General features: G+C 38.0%; 1 protein-coding gene across 1 annotated transcript in view; it reads right to left on the bottom strand.

The window, feature by feature from the left end:
• DCHS2 (dachsous cadherin-related 2) overlaps positions 1 to 21,667 on the bottom strand; it is a 270,255-nt gene that overhangs the window by 143,770 nt on the left and 104,818 nt on the right. Inside the window, exon 2 of the mRNA XM_021666706.2 lies at positions 5,838 to 6,029. Coding sequence (XP_021522381.2) covers positions 5,838 to 6,029 — 192 coding nt within the window. The remainder of the gene's footprint in view (positions 1 to 5,837; positions 6,030 to 21,667) is intronic.

The following is a 21,667-nucleotide window of genomic DNA, read 5'->3' as shown; positions in this document are numbered from 1 at the left end:
TGGGCTTCCTTGTGAGAGTGCAGAAAAGAATGGGTATCCTTGGACAACAGGTTGTGTTTACTCAGGGCAAGATGTTAAAGGAACAATCAGAGACCAGCTTAAGTTTATAAACGAGTTTGATAAATAATGGACCATGAGTTTCAAAGAGCATGGTAGAAGTGTTTGGAAGGGCAGAGAAGGCGGATAGGTATATTAGTCCATTCTTACATTACTATAAAGAAACACCTGAGACTAAATAATTTACAAGAAAAGAGGTTTAATTGGCTCATGGTTCTGCAGGTGAACAGGAAGCATAGCAGCTTCTGCTTCTGGGAAGGCCCCAGGAAGCCTCCAATCATGGCAGAAGGCAAGAGGGAGCAAGACATCTTACATGGGAGGAGCAGGAACGAGAGAGGAGGTGACGGGGGTGCGGGGGGCGGGTGTTGCTACATACTTTTAAACAAACAACCAGATCTCATGAGAACTCACTGTCATGAGAACAGTGTCAAGGGGGGATGGTGCTCAGCCATTCGTGAAAAATCTACCCCCATGACCAAGGCCCCACAAGGCCCCACCTCCAACCCTGGGGATTACAATTCGACATGACATTTGGTGGGACACAGATCCAAATCACATCAGTAGGAGACTGATCCAAACTAAGGGATGAACTGGGCAGGGTGGGGAGGAGAATATGGACAATAAAAAATGGCTGGGACACTTAAACTTTTAAAGATTAGAAGGAGGTAAAAGGGGTATTGAAGATATTTTGGGATTCATCCTGGTCATATATTAAAGAATGGTGGGAATCTGAGATACACTCCACACAATTTAGTTGGAAAACATGAGACTATGGGGAGATGGGGCAACTGCTTATTCCTAGAACAGGTGGAGGATGGTAATGAAGGAAATCAAAGACAGGAATAAGCACGTGAACATTTGTTAGAAAGTGGAAGAACATAATCTATTAAAATAAAAATGAGTGTGTCTTTTTACTCAGCAAGTTTACGTTTTGGTAGTAACTGCATTGCACACAAACTAGGAGTACAACTTCAGTAGCCGACTTTTCTCATGAATCTATACAACAATGAGAGCTCAGTCCATTCACTTCCTATACTGCTAGTCTGACAAAATCCTCCCTTAAATCTTGAGTGGTGAGATGAAGTTGAAATATCTTTATTTCAGACACATAAGTCAGCCATAGAATTCAGGATGTAACAAAAAATAGAGATAGAATGTTAATAAGCATATACACCAAAAAAAATCTATTTGGTAAAAATGAATGGGAAAAGGAAACAGAAAATTAGATATAAGTATGGGATAATTAAATTACAGAGCTTTATTATAAAAACCACTTGATTTCCAATGTCATCCAATTTTTGGTTCCATTATATAATTTTATAGCATTCTCATGACTTATGAGATAAATAGCAGCAGTAGAAGCAAAAATAGGGTATTTCAGAAGGAATATCAGTAGAGCAGAAATGACTCAGTTGAAAAAAATATTGACAGTCGTCACAAGGGTAAATAGAGCAGTGACAAAGAACAGCAGGCATATTTGACAAGAAAAATTCCTCTATTGGCAGATAAAAATCTCTTGGTAACCACTAGCAAAGGGTTCTCAGCAATTTTCTTCTAAAGGGCTTTCAGGACATTTATTACAAAGAGAGAGAATCAGAGGAAAAACCATAGACTGTCAAGGTAATAATATAAAGTTAAAGGACTTCTGTCAAGGCTCAGTTTAATGTTTTAAATAAATTCATTATGGCCTAGAATCCAACAACGTAAACCTAAAATATCCTGTCTGAGTTAAATTATTCTTTGAATGCAGTCTCCATTGCTTTCAGGGAAAGACTACTGAGTCATTACCAACCTTGTCATCTTTCTCCTTACCAACTTTTTTGACTATGCATTTCTGAGGGACATGTAGTGCTAATTAATATTACAAAGAATAATTATGATAGATGAAGAATCCACCCTGTAAAAACTCAGTTTATCACAGAAGAAATTCATGAGGATTATGCAGTCAACAGAATAAGCACTGCACACTGGTTAACTTTATATTTGTATATATGTTTTATACATATATATACTATATGTGTATACATACACATACACTGACATGAAAACACATATGTTGCTTGCTCTCCATACATTCTGAAGCAAACATAAGGAATGCTGGAGGCAGTTTTAGGTCCAGAGTGAAGGTTAGGGATTTGTTAAAAGCCTATGATGCAGAGGGCTCTTCTAGAATTTGTCTCTTAAAATGCATCCCTGGGCTTGCACCAGGCCCTGTTTTCAAAGAACCTATTTCCAGGAGGGGATCTGCTTCCAAGAGGGTTCCCTCCTGCACACAGCTCCCTGCCTGGGTCTCCATTCAGCCTCATACCTGCGAGACAGGCAAGAGGGCAAGAAGGAGAAAACCACAGCCAAGACGAGGGGAGAAGGAGACCTCGAAGCTCTGATAACCCATTGCCAGACACCAGATGTTAAAAAGACTCAGAGTGTAGAAACATCATGTTCCTCACCTTCACCAAGGCTAAATGTGTCATTCTCTGCTCATCCTGAAAACAATGAATTGATCCTTTTTGGAGGTGAATATTTTAATGGCCAAAAAACTTGCTTATATAACGACCTCTATATCTATAATACCAGAAAGGACACCTGGGTTAAAGTCAAAATTCCTAATGCACTTCTGGGGCACTGTGCTCTCAAGGCTGTGGTGGAGCACTGAGGTGACAGACAGGTTATGAGTATTTGCAGGGGAGCTTGCTTCTCCTGATGGACAGCAGTTCTACCACTACAAGGATCTCTGTCTTACATCTGTCCACCAGGACCTGGGAGCAAGTCAAATCAACAGTGGCTCATTTAGATCACAGTGGACAGCAGACGGTAGCCTGGAAGACATAGCTAATGCTTTATGGTGGTTTACATGAGAATAGTTTATTTAAACTCATTATTCAATTCTAGGATGGCATTATATAATTATCTCAAAATCTATCAAGAATACATCTCTAAAACCTTGAATTAATATTTTGGTGTGTATCTATTGAGCTTCAAATAACTACATAGACTTGAATTAATGTAAATTCTGTTTACTTCTACTTTTTGTTTCCTACATATTTTCTTACATAGAATCAGGGATTCCTGACACCACATGTTAAGGTATTGGCAAAAATCTAACCAAATAGATCATGGGTATTGTATTGAATATAAAGGGCTTTACTTTCATGCTCATTTTTACATGTTTACTTGCAATAAATAGATTTAGACTCATTTTTTCCCCTAAATTTATGGCTTAAATAGGTGAATTCTCTCACTAATTTCAAAAGAGAAAGATTAGACCAGAGATATGTTAGTAGGATCTGTCTGTATAAAGGAGTAGTAAGCAAACAAAAAAGAAACAAGGAAAGTCTCCAAAACGTATAAGTGAAAAACATAAGTCAAGTCTCCAAAATAAAATAAGTGAAAAAAAAAATCAAAGTGTAGAACAGTGTGTATAACAGGCTACCTTTGCTGTAAAAAATGAAAACTGAACACGATGTTTCTAAAGAGCATTTGGAAATGTAAATGGTCAAGAATAGTCAAGACAATCTTAAGTTAGGACAAAGCTAAAAGAATACATGACACGGTGACCTATGATAAAGCTAAAATAATTCACAGAGATGTTGCTAGCACTAAGGTGGATAAATAGGTAAAACTGAGAATAACCATTTCAGTAAGTGGTGCTGGGTTAACTGTAGGGAAAAAATAACAAAACTTCTTCCCACTAGGCTGAAAAAAAGTAAGTATGAAAGGTAAAACAAAAAAGTTTTGGAAGAAAACAATAAGAGAACACCTTCATATCCCTAAGATAAGCAAATATTTCTTAAAAGAACACAAAAATCACTAGCTATAAATGGAAATAAACTGAGAAACTACTAAGCTCTATTACAATGAAGAACTTCTGTTCTTCAAAAGAAACCATTAAGGATAGAAAAGGCCAGCCACAGAATGGGAGAAAAATATATGCAATAAATATATCCAACAAAGGACTTTCAGGCCAAAAATGTAAAGAACTCATGCAAATCAGTAAGAAAAAGATTCAACAATAGCAATGGAAAATGAATAAAGGATTTTCTTCTTGTGAAGAATAGACAATTCACAAAACAAATTATACAAATAGCAATAAACATGAAAAAACTCAACTCATTAGCTATCAAAGAAATGCAAAGTAAAACCCCAATGTGATATACCATTATGTAAGTACTATTATTGCTATAATAGAAAAGGCATTAAATATGAAATGTTAATGAGAATGTGTAACAAATAAAATTTCATACTTTACTGGTAGGAGTGTAATTCTACTCCTAAGTATATGCTCAAGAGAAAATGCTTACATTTGTCCAATATATTGCACATACAAGAATGTTAAAAGAAGCATAGCCTAAATTGGATACCACAAATTATAGAATAGATTAAAATTATTATATATTCATATAAAGACACACTATAAACCAATAAGAATGAGTGAACTATTGCTAAACACAAATTCATAAGTGATCCTAACAAATGATGTTCAGCAAAAGAAACTCGATAGAAACACATACTGTATGATTTCATTCACTGAAAGCTGAAAAAAAAATTAGCATATTAATGCTTGGTGTTAGAAGTCAACAGTGATTTCTGAAAAGGCAGGGATGTGGGGTCGGGGGTGGAGGGAGGACAGTTACAACAAGAGGCAAAGAGGGGGCTTCTGGGTTCTGGTCATGTTTTCTCGTTTGCTTTTATGGGTCTGTTCATTTTACAAAAATCCATTGAGCTATACACTTAGAATTTGTGCATTTCTCTGTATGCATTTCATATGTCAGTTTGAAAGTTTAACAACAACAAAAAAGACAGGAATCAAAATGAAGGTGCCTTCACTGATCAAGAACGGGTCAGTTAGAACATCAGAAAGGATAAGGTCAGCAATGTATTGAAATACATCAAACTTTTTAAAATCCAGGAATTTATATTCAAACTAGGAAAAAACTTATTATTTACCTTTGGAGATGATTAAGACACCAAGTTACTATTCAAAACAATTGCTAAAATAAAAACAAACAATCAAGTCTTATCCCGCATTTCCCGTATAAATTATACTAAAGAGTAATCAAATAGTTGTTGTGAGAACATTTTCCTTAGTTAAAGAATTCCAGATAATCAACGCAAAAGCAATAATAGAATTCAAAAGTTACCATTTTTCAGCATCTAATAAAATAATGGTATGTGTCTGCTGATGCAATAAGAAGCACATGGCATCACCTAAATGAATCTGAAAACAATCAGCTCTCTATTTTTAATGCCAGTTTATAGGAAATAGAGGGAATAGAGGAACGTGGTAAATGAATCCCAAGGATGTAATCAGCCACATTTATTATGTGGAAAATTTACAGGACAAATGACTTGTTTTTTTTAAAAGGCCATAGGAGAAAAGGTAAGAGGCCTGACTGTAATAGATGGAAACTTAAAGAATATATCAATCAAATCAATTTGTGAATTTATTTGGATCCTCATTCAAAGAAATCAACTATAAAAGACATGTTTAGATAATCGAGAAAATTTAACATAGAAAAGATATTAGATATCATTAAAGTATTATTGCTAATGTTTTCTAGTTCTGTTTTTCTAAAGTCATTATTTTTTAGAGATACTATTGAATTATTTATGGGTGAAATTATATGCTTGATATTTGCTTCAAAAAACTCCAGCAAAGGAAAGAGGTAGTGCCACATGCAACAAAATTAGCCAATTGTTGGTAATCATTGGTCCTTTGTGATGTATACACAGTGGCTCACTTGTGATTATGTTTAAAACAAACTTCATACATAAAATCTTACCCCGTCCGTGGCTTTCACCAGGAGATCATAGGTAGCTGGATCTCTTTCCCTGTCGATATCTTGAGAAACACAGATTCGCCCATCATGAGGGTCGATTCGAAATGCCTGAGGTGCTTCATAGCTCAGGAATCCATCATAAAGAGAATACTCAATAAAGCCATAGAGTCCTGAATCTGCATCGGAGGCTGTCACCTATGAGACAGGAGGGTGATCAGGAGGAAACGGGAATGCTAGCATTACTTTTCAGTTAGTCATGAACTATTACAATAATTTGTACAAGCACATAACCCTCATAGCTATTCACAAAGCCTAGTCTTTGGTTTTCTATCTCTTTCCCCACTTACCTTCTGTGATAATTCCCCCTCCACTTTCCTCCTTTCTTTGTGAGTTCTCCTTTTCAATCTCTTTTGCCCACTCCTATCTTTTCAGATGATCTCTCAAGGTTTAAGGTCCTTAGGACTCAGCCCTGTGTTCTTTTGTCTTCTTATTTCATTCACCACACCTAATTAATCTCATCGAATCCTAAAGATTTAAAAATACTCATCGAGTTAAGGACTTGACAACCAATCTGTTGATTCCCTCTCATACCTAGGCCTTCGAGTGATAGGCTTGATACTCCCCACCTTTGAAAGCAACAAGGGGAGGGCAAAGAAATCAAGACAGTAAATGCCACTATTCTTAGAAACCCAATCCCAGTGAGAGAATTCACCCTGAAATGTGAGAGTTGAGTCTCCCTGGCCAGCTTTCCTTCTGGGAGCAATGTCCCAGTCAGGGCCCTGCACAGTGGAGTAGCATTTAGTCTGCGGGTGCCTGTAGGCACACAGGGAATGAAATACAGCCCATGCTGTGCTTGCCAAACAGGCACAATCATTGACATGCCCAGAGGAAAGGGCACCTTCTTCTTTTGCAGTATGTACCACTTATGTTACCAGCAGTCCTGTGCCTGGTAGAAAAGATGAAGCAAGCAAAATGATGAAAGCACTTAACTTATTTATACTAACTGTGGGAGTATATAGTGAGAAATACAACAGGCTCTATAAAACTCAAAAAATTCTTGAGCTCATAGGCTTATGATAGATAATGCTTTTAATTTACAACCCAATTAACAGTAAGAGCAAACACCTACATAGCACTTACAATAAAAGAAGCACTTTAAGGAAATATAGAAAGGAAGGGAGGAAGAGAGGGAGGGAGGGAGGGAAGGAAGGAATGAAGGAGGGAAGGAGGGAAGGAGAAGGGAAGGGAAGGAAGGAAGGAAGAAAAGCAGGGAAAGAAGGAAAAAAGGAAGGAAAGGAGGGAAAGAAGGAAGGAAAGAAGGAAGGGAGGAAGGAAAGAAGGGAGGGAGGGAGGGAAAGAAAAAGGAAGAAAAGGAAGGAGGGAGGGAGAGAGGGAGGGAGAGAGGGAGGGAGGGAGGGAGGGAGGAAGGAAGGAAGGAAGGAAAGAAGGAAGGAAGGAAGGATTCTATGCTACAGAACAGGTACTCTTATAAGTGCTTAAAATACATTACATACTTACAACCTATAAGTACTAATATTCATTCTTTGGATCAGACAAGTCAGGCTCAGAGAGTTTCTATAACTGGCCAAAGGTCACATAACGAATAAGTGTCAAAACTGATACTCATATCCAGGCAATTGGTAGCAGAGGGCATGCTCTAATGACCGCGATCTATGTGCTGCCTCCCAAGTCTGAGACCTTGTCATTTAATCTTTTATTTATTGAAAAATCAGCTCCCAAATCTCCTGACCTTCTTCCGATGCATGTGCTAGATTATGTGTAGCACCATTCCAAGTAACTGCTTACCCCAAGTACATGTTTCTCACCGTAATATCATTAACATGAAGAAAGGCAACTAGTAGTGGTGCCTGTGCTCTCAAGTCTTAGCTGAACCATCTATTCCATGTGATCCAATTCCAACTGGGTTCCAGAAAGCAGAAATATAGAGAAAGTGACGACAATTGGAAATAAAAGACAATTAAGCAGATCAATTCAGAAAGTCCAACTTCCCATTAAGGGACATCACAGAAAAAGAGAAGAGAAAACAGATAAAATGAAAAAAAAAAAAAAAAGGTGCAAAGAAGCAGCTATATTTCTTTGGTTCACAAGAACACACATGGACAAGGTCCCCAAAGTCACTCTGACAGAAGAGGAGAGAGATGAAAGAGGCATTCTGGCTTTTAATTTCCTCAGTCCAGAAGTTGTGCTCAGCTCACATTCCCCTGGGCAGAACTAGTTATGTGTCCCCAGCTTAGCTACAAGGGAGGCTGAGAAAAGAAGAGAAGCATAAGGATATTTGGTGCACACAGTCTCTGCCATACATGTCATGTAATCTAGATTATATGAAGACAGGCACATAAGATTATGTAGGTCTCCAAGTAGAGGTAGCGAAACTTAAGCAAGTGTGAAGTTATACCCAGAAATGGCTACCCAATGCTACCCTACTATAGATTTAGTTTTGGAAAATAACTTTGGCTGTTCTATATATAGTTGTAAGGCTTTTAGGAGGGAGGCAAAAATAAAAGACAATCTCATCACCTATAATATTTGTGCTCCTATTATACTTATTTAACTATAGACTGAAAACAAAATAATTAGCTTTTCATCAGTACAATACACATGTAGGATCTATACCTTAATTACAGTACTTCCCAAATAAAGCCTCATCCTGATAGCATGTTCAACAAAATTCTCAATAAACCTGCTCCTTCATCCTGTTCTATCTTGAGCATATAACTAGAATGTGACTTTTGGAACTATTTTGAAGTAGTCTAGCTTAATGGTTCTCAACTAGGGACAAGTTTGCCCCACAAGAAGACATTTAGTATGTCTAGAGACATTTTTGGTTGTCACAACTGGGGAAAGGTTTCTATTGTCATTTAATGGGTTAGTGCCAGAGATACTGCTACAATGTATTATATAACATCCTACAATGCATAAGGTAGACTTCACGACAAAGAATTATCTGGCCCAAAATGTTAGTAGTGCCTAGACTGAGAACCCCTGGGCATAATGAAACTCTTACCAATTGGCAGTCTTATTTTCTTTTTAATTGTTTATTTTTTAAACTGATGATACAGCCTTTAAATTTATCTTCCCTCTCATCTATCTCATATTCTGTAGCAAAATTGTTCATCCTGTGCAACCATCTAACATACTTATGCGTTCTTCTCATCACTTCTTCTCATACTGTGATTCTTCTCATCAGCTGGGCTGAAGCAGGAAATCCACAAATTTCCCCACTACAAAGAACTAAACTCCAAATACATTTGGTCTATTGTATTCTGACAGCTGTTAATAATTTAGAAGTTTCAAGTTCCTGAAGACACCAAATATATCTTCTAAAACCATATGGTATTCTCAATAACTTTGGCTTCATTGAAAGACACATACAATGAACTTTTAAATTATAAAATTCATTCTTAGCATTTAATAGTACATTTTAATAAGTGATTCAGCTTATATAAAACAAATTTCCTTATTTGCACTTTCAAGATCTTTTTCTCATCTGGACTTTTGGCAAAGCAAAATATAAGGAGTCAAGAGTAGGATAAGAATATTGATCTCAATTTATGTTAGCAGTTCATGTTCTGAGTTTCAGAATTATAAAATAAGAATGTTTTTCTCCCAGTTGTGACCAAAATGCCTAAAAATATTGACCTAGAATTCCCAAACAGCATATCCCACCTATTGGGTCTTGAATGCCTAGGATTAATATTGGGTCTTGAATGCCTAAGATTAATATCAGGTCTTGAATGCCTACAATTAATTTGACATCTTTCTAAAATTTACATTTTTCAACATCCATTGACTGACACATAAAATTTAGGCAAACTGAATAATAGAAAATGGAAATGACTTTGTCAAAGCTTCAAGAGGAATCTTGCTCAGTTAATAAGCTCCGCGGGTCCTTTCTCCAGAGATGGTTGCATAAATTGAAGCAAGAGGCACCTGGCCAAACTCTATTATCACAATCTTACGGTGCTGATTGAGCACCAAGAGGAGATCTCAGGAGGACTTTACCCCTCCGTCTACTTACTGCGCCACATTACAGAACTCTCAATAATATTCCTGTGTTCTTCATCCCAATCTCAATGTACCTGTTTTAAACAGAGGTGAATCTGATACATTTTACTATAAACTTCTTCCAACTCAGAACTGTTCTCTCTAGTCTTATCTTTCACAAGTTTGATGGACACATTACAAAAATGTAAAATATCAATATAATATTAAAATCCCCCTGATTCCATTATTAGCTTTCCGAGATTTAAATAATTTTTATCACACAAGGATGTGCACTCTCACCACTCCTATTCAACATAGTACTGGAAGTCCTAGCCAGAGCAATCAGGCAAAAGAAAGAAATAAAAGGCATCCAAATAGGAAAAGAAGCCAAACGATCTCTCTTTACTGACAATATAATTCTATACCTAGAGAATTCGAAAGACTGCCAAAAGGCTCCTGGAACTGATAAACAACTTCAGTAAAGTTTCAGGATACAAAAACAATGTACAAAAATCAGTAGCATTCCTATACAGCAGTACTGTTCAAATTGTGAGCCAAATCAAGAACACAATCCCATTTACAATAGCCACCAAAAAGTAAAGTACCTAGGAATAAATCTAACCAAGGAGGTAAAAGACCTCTACAAGGAAAACTACAAAACACTGCTGAAAGAAATCACTGATGACACAAACAAATGGAAAAACATTCCATGCTCATGGATTAGAAAAATCAACATTGTTAAAATGGCCAGACTGTCCAAAGCAAGCTATAGATTCAATGTAATTCCTATCAAACTACCAATGTCATTTTTCAAGGAATTCTAAGAAAAGTATTCTAAAATTCATATGGAACCAAAAAAGAGCTCAAATAGCCAAAATAATCCTAAACAAAAAGAAGAAAGCTGGAGGCATTACATTACCCAACTTCAAATTATACTATAGGGCTATGGTAACCAAAATAACATGGTACTGATACAAAAAACAGAAAGAGACCAATAGAACAAACTAGAGAACCCAGAAATAAAGCATCATACCTACAGCCGTCTGATCTTTGACAAAGTTGAATAAGCAACAAGGAAAGGACTCCCTATTCAACATATGGTGCTGGAATAGCTGGCTAGTCATATGCAGAAGATTGAAACTGGATCCCTACCTTTCACCATATACAAAAATTAAAGGAATTTTAATTTCAACTGGATGACTTTTAATTTTAATACACAATAATCTACCATGTAAAAATATTTAAATGGATTAAATATTTAAATGTAAGACCTCAAACTATAAGAATCCCAGAAGAAAATCAAGGAACAACATTGGCCTTGGAAAAGTATTTATGACTAAGTCCTCAAAAGCAACTGCAACCAGAACAAAAATTGACAAGTGGGATCTAATTAAACTAAAGAGCTTCTGCACAGTATAAGAAACTCTTAACAGAGTAAACAGACAACCCACAGAATGGGAGAAAATCTTCACAAACTATGCATCAGCCAAAGATCTAATATCCAGAATCTATAAGGAACTTAAAGAATTCAACCAGCACAAAACAAATAACCCGATTAAAAAGTGGGCAAGGCCGGGCGTGGTGGCTCAAGCCTGTAATCCCAGCACTTTGGGAGGCCGAGGCGGGTGGATCACGAGGTCAAGAGATCGAGACCATCCTGGTCAACATTGTGAAACCCCGTCTCTACTAATACAAAAAAATTAGCTGGGCATGGTGGCGCGTGCCTGTAATCCCAGCTACTCAGGAGGCTGAGGCAGGAGAATTGCCTGAACCCAGGAGGCGGAGGTTGCGGTGAGCCGAGATCGCGCCATTGCACTCCAGCCTGGGTAACAAGAGCGAAACTCCGTCTCAAAAAAAAAAAAAAAAAAAAAAAGTGGGCAAAAGACATTAACAGACACTTCTCAAAAGAAGACACACAAGCAGCCAATATACATATGAAAAAAATTGCTCAATGTCACTAATCATCAGAGAAGTGCAAATCAATACCACAATGACATGCCATCTCACACCAGTCAGAATAGCTTTCATTGAAAGGTCAAAAACTAACAGATGCCGATGAAGCTTTGGAGAAAAGGGGACACTTATACACTGTTGGTTAGAAGGCAAATTAGTTCAGCCACTGTGGAAAGAAGTTTGGAGATTTCTTAAAGAACTACCATTCAACCCAATAATCCAATTACTGAGTAAATATCCAAAAGAAAATGAATCATTCTACCAAAAAGACACACACACTTGCATGTTCAACACAGCACTATTCACAACAGCAAAAACAGATAATCAACCTAGGCACCCATCAATGGTGGATTAGACAAAGAAAATGTGGAACATATACACTATGGAATGCTACACAGCCATAAAAAAAGAACAATATCATGTCCTTTGCAGAAACATGAATGCAGCTGGCTGCCATTATCCTAAGAGAATTAACACAGGAACAGAAAACCAGTACTGCATGTTCTCACTCATAAGTGGGAGCTAAACATTATGTACACATGGGTATAAAGATGGGGACAACAGACACAGGAGACTACTCGAAGGGGAAAGGTGGGAGAGGGTTGAAAATCTATCCATCGGTTACAATGCTCACTACCTGGGTGATGGGATCAATTGCACCCCAAAATTCAGCATCATGCAATACATTCACATAACAAACCTGCACATGATACCCCTTGAATCTAAAATAAAGGGTAAAATTACAAAAAATAAAGTAAAATGCAAATAAATAATTTTTGTTACTTCCTACATATTAACATCTAGGTAAGAATTCCTCCGTATGAATATGTCACAAAGACAGGAGACAAATTGAAATCACTGGCCCTTCAAGGCATGTTTCCATGGTTTTTGGATGTTCTACAAGTGAAATGGATCTGCTTGAATCCCCCTTCATTAAGATAGCCCCCTTTTTTGTGGGTGGGGCTTCCTCCTCTTCAACATCAGTGGTCAGCCTTGTGGAAGGCCACCTGTCCAGCCATTTATATCAGCCAGATCAGACCCCACCTAAAAGGCACGACGTGACAGCGTTGGTCATATTTCCTCTATCTACTCCTAAGCAACTGTATACTTAACTCAGCAAAAGCTGTGAAAAAAAATAAAAAGGTTCTCAGAGCCCAGTAAAAAAGAGCAATAAAACAGGTGTTCTGGGGGAAAAAATGGCAGCACTTGAGATGAAATTTAAAATTAAATAACCCACTTTAATTTTTTCTTATTACAATTTCCAATTTTTCTAACCATAAGCATATAACAATTTGTTTGAAGAAGCAAAGTTCTCAATACAACACACACACACACACACACACACACACACACACACACACAGAACTTGAAATAGAAAGAAGAAAAAAAAGCATTAAATAATGTTTTACATTTGAAGCACTGGTCAACCCCTGATCCTACAGCTGAAATAGGACTATAATATTCCAGTGGAACTTGGATTCAGCATTGTGGACCACAACTAATGCAAGTATGCCACTCTCTGAACACCACTTGGCAAGTTCACCAAGTTCCAAAGTCCAATGACTGAGGCTTATTCTCTGAATCATTTGGCAGCCTTTTACACAGCTAGTCATTGCCTTATTATTGAAACACATCCTTTGTCAGACACCATGTTATGGCCCTCCTCCTCCTGCACCACCTTACTGTCCTCACCTCAGTCTCCTTCACTGGCTTTGTGTTCTCTTCCTGGCTTTTGAACACTGTAGCACCCCAGAGCTTGGTCTTGAGACTACCTCTTTTCAGTCCACACTGACTGCTTGTAGAGGTCTGAATGTTGGCTCCCAAAAAGCTCTGTCAATGTTCTAATCCCCAGAACCTGTGACCATTCTCCTATTTGATAACGGAGTGACTACTACCTTATATGGCAACAGACACAACTAAGTGAGGATTTTGAGAGGAGAATCTTATATTTGCTTATCTGGATGGGTCCTAAATCCAACAGATGTCCTTACAAGAGGTAGCAGAGGAAGGTCTGTGCAACAGAAGAGGAGGAGGCAATGTGACAACAGAGGCAGAGAGTGAAGTGATGTGGCCATGAGTCAAGGAATATCAACAGCCACCAGAAGCTGGAAGAGATAAAGAATGGATTGTGGTCCAGCGTGGTGGTTCATGCCTGTAATCTCAGCACTTTGGGAGGCTGAGGTTGGTGGATCACTTGAGGTCAGGAGTTCAAGACCAGCCTGGCCAACATGGTGAAACCCTATCTCTTCTAAAAGTACAAAAACTAGCTGGGCGTGGCAGTGGGAGCCTATAATCCCAGTTACTTGGGAGGCTGAAGCAGTAGAATCTCTTGAACCCAGGAAGTGGAGGCTGGAGTGAGCCGAGATCATGCCACTGGACTCTAGCCTGGGCAACAGAAGAAGACTCCATCTCAAAAAAAAAAAAAAAAAAAAAAAGATTGTCCCCAGAGCCCCTAGAAGGAGCAAAGCCCTGCTGGACTGCAGACTTCTAGTCTCCAGAACTGTGAGAAAGGATTATTCCTACTGTCTTCAGCCACCATATTCTTGGTAATTTGTTCCTCAGCCCTAGGGAATTAATACACTCTCTGAGTGCTCTGACCAGCCCATGGCACTACACCAATCTCTGTGCCAATGACTCCCGATTTTGAATCTCCGTCTGGGCTCCAGACTCTGCATCCCTCCATGCTAACTCACACCTCACACCTTCTCTCAAGTGGTTAATTGGCATCTCAAATACAACCTGCTCAAAGGGAACTCCTCATTCCCACTCAACTTCACCCCACAATCTGCTACCCTCCCAATCTTTTTAGTGAATAATACCACTATTCACTTTCTGTTACATACAGTCAGAGAGATACTGTGTGAAATGACACCAAATCCTATTACACTCTTGCTCAGAATCTTCCAACAGCTTCCAATCCTACCCAACATAATCCAACTCTTTAATCTGACCCCTGGCTACTTCTCTGACCTCATCCCCCACTCCTCTCTGACTCCCTCACTCCCCTCTAAACACACCAGTCTCCACAGTCCTGGAAAACACTGGCTTGTTCCCACCGTAGGGCCACTGTGCTTGGTGTTCTCTGTGGCAGCAAGGCCTTTCCTCCAGCCTTCAGTACAACATGCTCACATCTCTGTACTCTTCCTACACCTAATCACACAGGCCTTGCTTGAAGCTCTAGTCAAGAGTGTCACTTTAACTCTGTCTCACCCTTTTTTTCTTAACCCTGCTTTGCTTTCTTCAGAGAACTTACCTCCATGCTATGTTGCATTATATATTTTTATTTATTTGTATATTGATAACATGTCTTCCTCACTGAAATTTAAGCTTCAGGACAAAGGTTACACTGATCTTGCCCCACCCCTAACCACCCCTGCTGCATCGCCAGCAGCCATAGCACTGGTGGCTAGTTCATACTAAAGTGCTAGAAATGTTTGTTGCATGAATTAATGAATCTAATGCCACGTATAGGATATAAGCACGTTTAATAAATAACCTTCATGACTATTCTCTCTATTTGCCCTTCAGAGGAAACATATAAGAACAAGATGTTTCATGACACTCATCAAATACTCATTGAGGAATCATTTTTTTACTCATAAAACGCAATCTACTAATGAAACTACATCATCATAGAATAAGATCCATAATACTTTTTCAAAGCCATTAAAATGCTACAACTAAAATCAGCTAGACAAAAGAAAGAAAGAAAAATAAAGAAAGAAGAAAGAAAAGGAAAGAGGAAGGAAAGAAGGAAGAAGGGAAGGAAGAGCAGGAAGGGAAGAAAAGGAGGAAGGGAGGGAAGGAGGGAGGGAGGAAGGAAGAAAGGGAGGAAGGAAGGAAGAAAGGAAGGGAGGCAGGGAGGGAGGGAGGAAGAAAGGGAAGGGAAGGGAAGTGGAGGAAGGGGAGGAAGGAAGGGAGGGAGGGGAGAGAGAGAGAGGGAAAGAAAGAAAAAAGAAAGAAAGAAAGAAAGAAAGAAAACTATCTCAAGGCATGTAAAACTGTTAAGATGTTGGAAACAGAACATCTTTTAAAAGGTATTGTCTTTTAAAATGTATATTCAGAGACTCACACAGCTATTAGATGAATAAGCTGAATATATATCCTCACGTTACAGCCCAAAAAAGTTGTTACAATAATATGTTTTTAATTGGCTTAATTGACGAATGAGTTTAAGGAATCACAAATCCTACTTAATTATTGTCCTTTCTCCCCACCTCAGAAAAGCATTCTAAGGAAATTTTGTGAGAGGAGACCAATGGGTCTTAGTCGGTTGGAAAGTAACACATCCTATCATAAGGTGTCACAAAGTAAGCAATTAAAATCATGTGATTTAATAAAAGAATTGGCAGATAGATCAATAGAACACAAAAGCAAGACCTGAAACAGATCCTACTAAAACTAAAATTGTGTATAACAAAGAAAACCACTGAAGAATGTGGGTTTGTTTACATAAATTGCTAGAAAAATTGGCAAAGTACATGAGGAAAAATTAGATGTTAATCTTGCACCAAAATAAATTCTAAACCAATATGTTAAATGTAAATAATGAAATCATTTAAAGCACAAAGAATATATAAAGAAATATTTAGCTGATCCTTACATTGGAAAGAAATTTCAAAGCAAAGAAGAATTTCAAAATTAAAGCAGATCACAAAGGAAAAAGTCAATAAAGTGACTACATAAATGCTTAAACTCCATTACGTCAAAAATATACACAAAAAAATTAAAGGAAAATTAGGTATGCTATCCACAACAAATACATATTAAAATGTTAATGTCCTTAATATAGAAAGAGGCCTTTAAAAATAAAAATAATACAAATTGCTCAGTAAAAACAAATGGTCAAAGGACATGAACAGATAATTCATAGAAAAATGCATTTAAGATATTCAACTTCACTTGTAACTAAATAAATAAAAATAAAATAATACTTTTGCACTCCAAATTGGCATTCATTAAAGTAATGATTACATTGTGGACAGATGTATTAAGTATATGCTTATTTTTGCAGCCCATCTGAAAAGTAACTTTGTGTTTACCACATATACATGTTAAACATTCTCCAAAATCCAAAAATATTCTTCTCCTTTGACTCTCTTAGCATACTTCTAAGAATATACATAGAAAGATATTTGCATGAAAAACATATAGTGTGGCATTATTTATTCTAAAACCCAAATGTCCAATCAGAAAAGAGTTGTAAAATAAATTAAAATTCATCCATAAGACAGAATTCAATGTAGGTATGAAAATTTAAAGGCAAAATAAAATGTCCACAATATTGTGGTGAGTAAAAAAAAAAAAGATAAGTAAAAATTACATATAAAAATCCCATTTATGCAAAAAAAAGTATAGAATTTAAAACTAAAAGGAAATAAGCCAAGTATTAAGTAATTTAATGTGAGGAATAAGTGATTTTTATGTTTTTATTCCATTCATTTCTTTCCCAAATTTTCAAAAATAAATGTAATTTTATGGAAACATTATTATGAAAGAGAAGATGAGAGGCCGGGCGCGGTGGCTCACGCCTGTAATCCCAGCACTTTAGGAGGCCAAGGAGGGTGGATCACAAGGTCAGGAGATCGAGACCATCCAGGCCAACATGGTGAAACCCTGTCTCTACTAAAAATACAAAAAATACTAGCTGGGCGTGGTGGCGCACACCTATAGTCCCAGCTACTTGGGAGGGTGAGGCAGGAAAATCGCTTGAACCCAGGAGGCAGAGGTTGCAGTGAGCTGAGATTGTGCCACTGCACTCCAGCCTGGTGACAGAGTGAGACTCTGTTTTAAACAAAAAAAGAAGATGAGCATCAAAAAATATTAATCGTAAAAATAAATTGTATTTGTGCCTGTAATCCCAGCTACCTAGGAGGCTGAGGCAGGAGAATTGCCTGAACCCAGGAGGCGGAGGTTGCGGTGAGCTGAGATCGCGCCATTGCACTCCAGCCTGGGTAACAAGAGCTAAACTCCATCTCAAAAAATAAAAATAAAAATACAAATAAAAAATAAATAAATAAATAAATTGTATTTGATAGGCATTGGCCATCTGTCTATTCAACTATTATGAGTTCATCTTCACAGTATTGGGTTCTTGAAGACCCAATACAGTGCAGATGGGGAGGAGTCACATGACTGAAGGCATTACTGATTTCTAAACCCGGGGTGAGCAAGGGCCGGACAGTAAATATTTTAGGCTGCACGGGTCATAAAGCCTCTGTTACAACTACTCAACTCTGCCATTTTAGCATGAAAAAACCACAGACAATAAGTAAATGAATGGCTGTGTTTTAATAGACTTTTATTCACACATACCAACATTTGAATTTCATGCCATTTTCATTTGTCATGAAATATTATTTCTCTCTCTTTTTTTCAACCATTTAAAAATGTAAAAAACCATTCTTAGCTCACAGGTGGTAAAAAAAAAAAAAAAACAGACAGCAGGCTGGATCTGACCCATGTGCCATGGTTTGCCAATCCCTGATCTAAAGCATAAGAAGAAATCTTTAGAAAAACAAAGTCAACACTTCAGGCCCAGGAATATCACTGCAGAATGACCTCAGTCCAGTGCATATCAGGGACTTGTTTGAGATCCTGTATTTGAGCTGATCTCATAGGCAGGTTTAGTCACCACTTATTGCTGTTCTATGTTCTACTGCTACATTAAAGACACAGGCTATATTATTTCTTTCTTTCTTTTTTTCTTTGAGACAGAGTCTAGCTCTGTCACCCAGGCTGGAGTGCAGTGGCACAATCCCAGCTCACTGCAACCTCCACATCTCAGGTTCAAGTGATTCTCCTGCCTCAGCCTCCCGAGTAGCTGGGCTTACAGGCACCTGCCACCACATCCAGCTAATTTTTGTATTTTTAGTAGAAACGAGGTTTCACTGTATTGGCCAGGCTGGTCTCAAACTCCTGACCTTGTGATCTACCACCCTTGGCCATTATTTCTTTTTTCAAAAAAAAGAGGACCTAAGGCCAAGGCGGGTGGATCATGAGGTCAGGAATTCAAGACAAGCCTGGCCGAGATGGTGAAACCCTATCTCTACTAAAAATACAAAAAAATTAGCTGGGTGTGGTGGCGGGCACCAGTAATCCCATCCAGTTGGGAGGCTGAGGCAGAGAATTACTTGAACCCGGGAGACACAGGTTGCAGTGAGCTGAGATCGCACCACTGCACTCCAGGCTGGGTGACAGAGTGAGACTCTGTCTCAAAAGAAAAAGGACCTAAATTATTTGATTCCAGGTCCTTGCCAAAATGCTTTCACTGACTGAAATTTTTTATATCATGACTTTATATTTTACAAAAAATTCATTTTAATAACATTCCTCATTGGAAAATCTAAAACGGAAAATGTCTATTACAGGATCCAGTAATTATTTTACCAAGATCCTTTTGACTTTAAATCTAATCAAACTCCAAGACCCCTGTCCCTCCGCGCAAAACACACGCACAAATCAAATAAAATAAAAACCTCTCTGAGGTACCTACGCTAAAAGGAATTGAGCTTCAGCTTTCAACAGGTCAGGATCATCACGTGGCCCATCGCCTTCATCTCCTGCTGTTCACATTGGTGGCGTACAGGTGATTGCAGGGAGAACAGTATTTTGTTTTCTTCCTCTCCTGGGAACACACAGAGCCCCCAAAACATTGAAAGTCACCTTTTACTTTGGATTCTTGCAATGCAATCCAATCCATATGGTGTCGAGAGGGTGTTGAGATGTCAGGTGAGGTTGGCTGGCCCAGTTGCCCATTTGCCTTGTTCTTTTGCCTGGACTTTTGTTTCTATTTGCATGTGGCCCCTCTCCTGGAGAAGCACTCCTTTGCCTCAGTCTTTTTAACTCTTCCTCTTCTCCTTCAGCACTTTGCCTCCTCTTGCAAACCCAACATCAGTGACTCTGTGATCTGCCTGTTTTCAGTTTTGAATGCTTTCCTTGTGCTGCAAGTGGGAAAGTCATGGAGGTATTTCCATATGTGAAGCTGTAGCATAAGGAAAGAGTTCATGCTAGAGACGTGAATTTGGAGCTACTCTCATATAAGAGATATTTAAAATCACGAAGCTGGATGAGATAACCACACCAGAGAATGAAGATGGAGGAAAGAAGACGTTTACTCAGCAGTTCGAAAGTACTGATGCCTGTGTTTATGAGGCATATGTCAAAATAAATTCGATTGTGAAATCTTAGAGGTAACAAGAAAAAATAAAAATAAGATATCAGCTTTTATAAGTCTGTTCCTTCTGCCAAATTACCTATGAGATTCATACTGGCCAAAGAATTTACTTCTGAGCTTCAGGGAAATAAAACCTTGGAAAAAATACTTAGCTAGGATTCTCTCATGAATTTGTTTGTCATTTAAGAATTTATGGTATTAGACATTGCCAATATCTATGATAGACATTTAGTATTTGTAATCCAAAATCATTTTTGGATGAATAAAACTTTCTGATCATATACTTTTTTGTGTTTCCAGATACCTGTAAGAATACTATGAAAATATTTGGTCATGGATTGATTTGTTTTTGACATACTTTTTTTTCTCTTTATTTTATTATTGTTTGATGATGGAAGGGTAGTACAAATGTATTTGAAAATGATTATTGTCAGAGAACAATTAGAGAAGTTGTACATGACAAATGATCATATGAACCAGAACTAAGAGAATTTCACTTGTTACCAACACTGTTAATGCTAATAATAAACAGTTAAAAAGAGAACTTGAAAGTCATATAGTTAGAACTTGGGAAAGTAGGTGTCATAACTTGTTTTTCAGGTATATCTTAAAATGAAAGATAATGTAGGTATGTATTTGGGGCTACTGTGTGTACGTGTGTGAATTATGACTTAGTGACATTAAAGTGAGGTGACTTTTGAACATTAGTATTGAGTCAGCCAGTTACTTAGAATTGCTACCAGTATTTAGATCTATTCTTTTGCTACAGGATTAAGAGTATCAACAGTGTAGGTCAGTTCACTGAAATAATTCAATAACTCAAAAGCAAGTAATCAAAAAGATGTTGAAGTGCCAGTCTGTGGATCAGCTACCAGCAACCTAATTTTTATGCCATAAATATCAATTAATTATTCTCTTAAAGATGAGTATCTTACCTGTGAAGGAAGACGAGGCCTTATTGAAACAGTGTGTTTGGTGGGGATGAGCTCTGGGATGAGAGCTCCTGCGCAGGAGGATAAAAGTCAAATGACTTTTATCCTCCATGACTTTCCCACTTGCAGCACAAGGAAAGCATTCAAAACTGAAAACAGGCAGATCACAGAGTCACTGATGTTGGGTTTGCAAGAGGAGGCAAAGTGCTGAAGGAGAAGAGGAAGAGTTAAAAAGACTGAGGCAAAGGAGTGCTTCTCCAGGAGAGGGGCCACATGCAAATAGAAACAAAAGTCCAGGCAAAAGAACAAGGCAAATGGGCAACTGGGCCAGCCAACCTCACCTGACATCTCAACACCCTCTCGACACCATATGGATTGGATTGCATTGCAAGAATCCAAAGTAAAAGGTGACTCTCAATGTTTTGGGGGCTCTGTGTGTTCCCAGGAGAGGAAGAAAACAAAATACTGTTCTCCCTGCAATCACCTGTACGCCACCAATGTGAACAGCAGGAGATGAAGGCGATGGGCCACGTGATGATCCTGACCTGTTGAAAGCTGAAGCTCATTTCCTTTTGACCAATATTCTAACGCAAGAGAGAAGACCATTGTGCAGAGTTACATAAATGTTACTATTCCCAGAGAAAATAAAAATCTGAATGACATACCCCAAACTACTAACAGGTGTTCTCTCTTGGGGTAAAATCATGGGAAACGTTAGCTTATAAAATGATACCGTTTTGTAAACAATGTTTGATACTGAGCCTGAT

The sequence above is a fragment of the Aotus nancymaae genome, unplaced genomic scaffold, assembly GCF_030222135.1.
Source record: "Aotus nancymaae isolate 86718 unplaced genomic scaffold, 86718_ANA_hifiasm-v0.15.2.pri h1tg000033l, whole genome shotgun sequence".
In the NCBI taxonomy this organism is placed as follows: Eukaryota; Metazoa; Chordata; class Mammalia; order Primates; family Aotidae; genus Aotus; species Aotus nancymaae.
The sequence above is the reverse complement of the archived record's forward strand: the minus strand, read 5'-3'. Positions and strand labels throughout refer to the sequence as shown.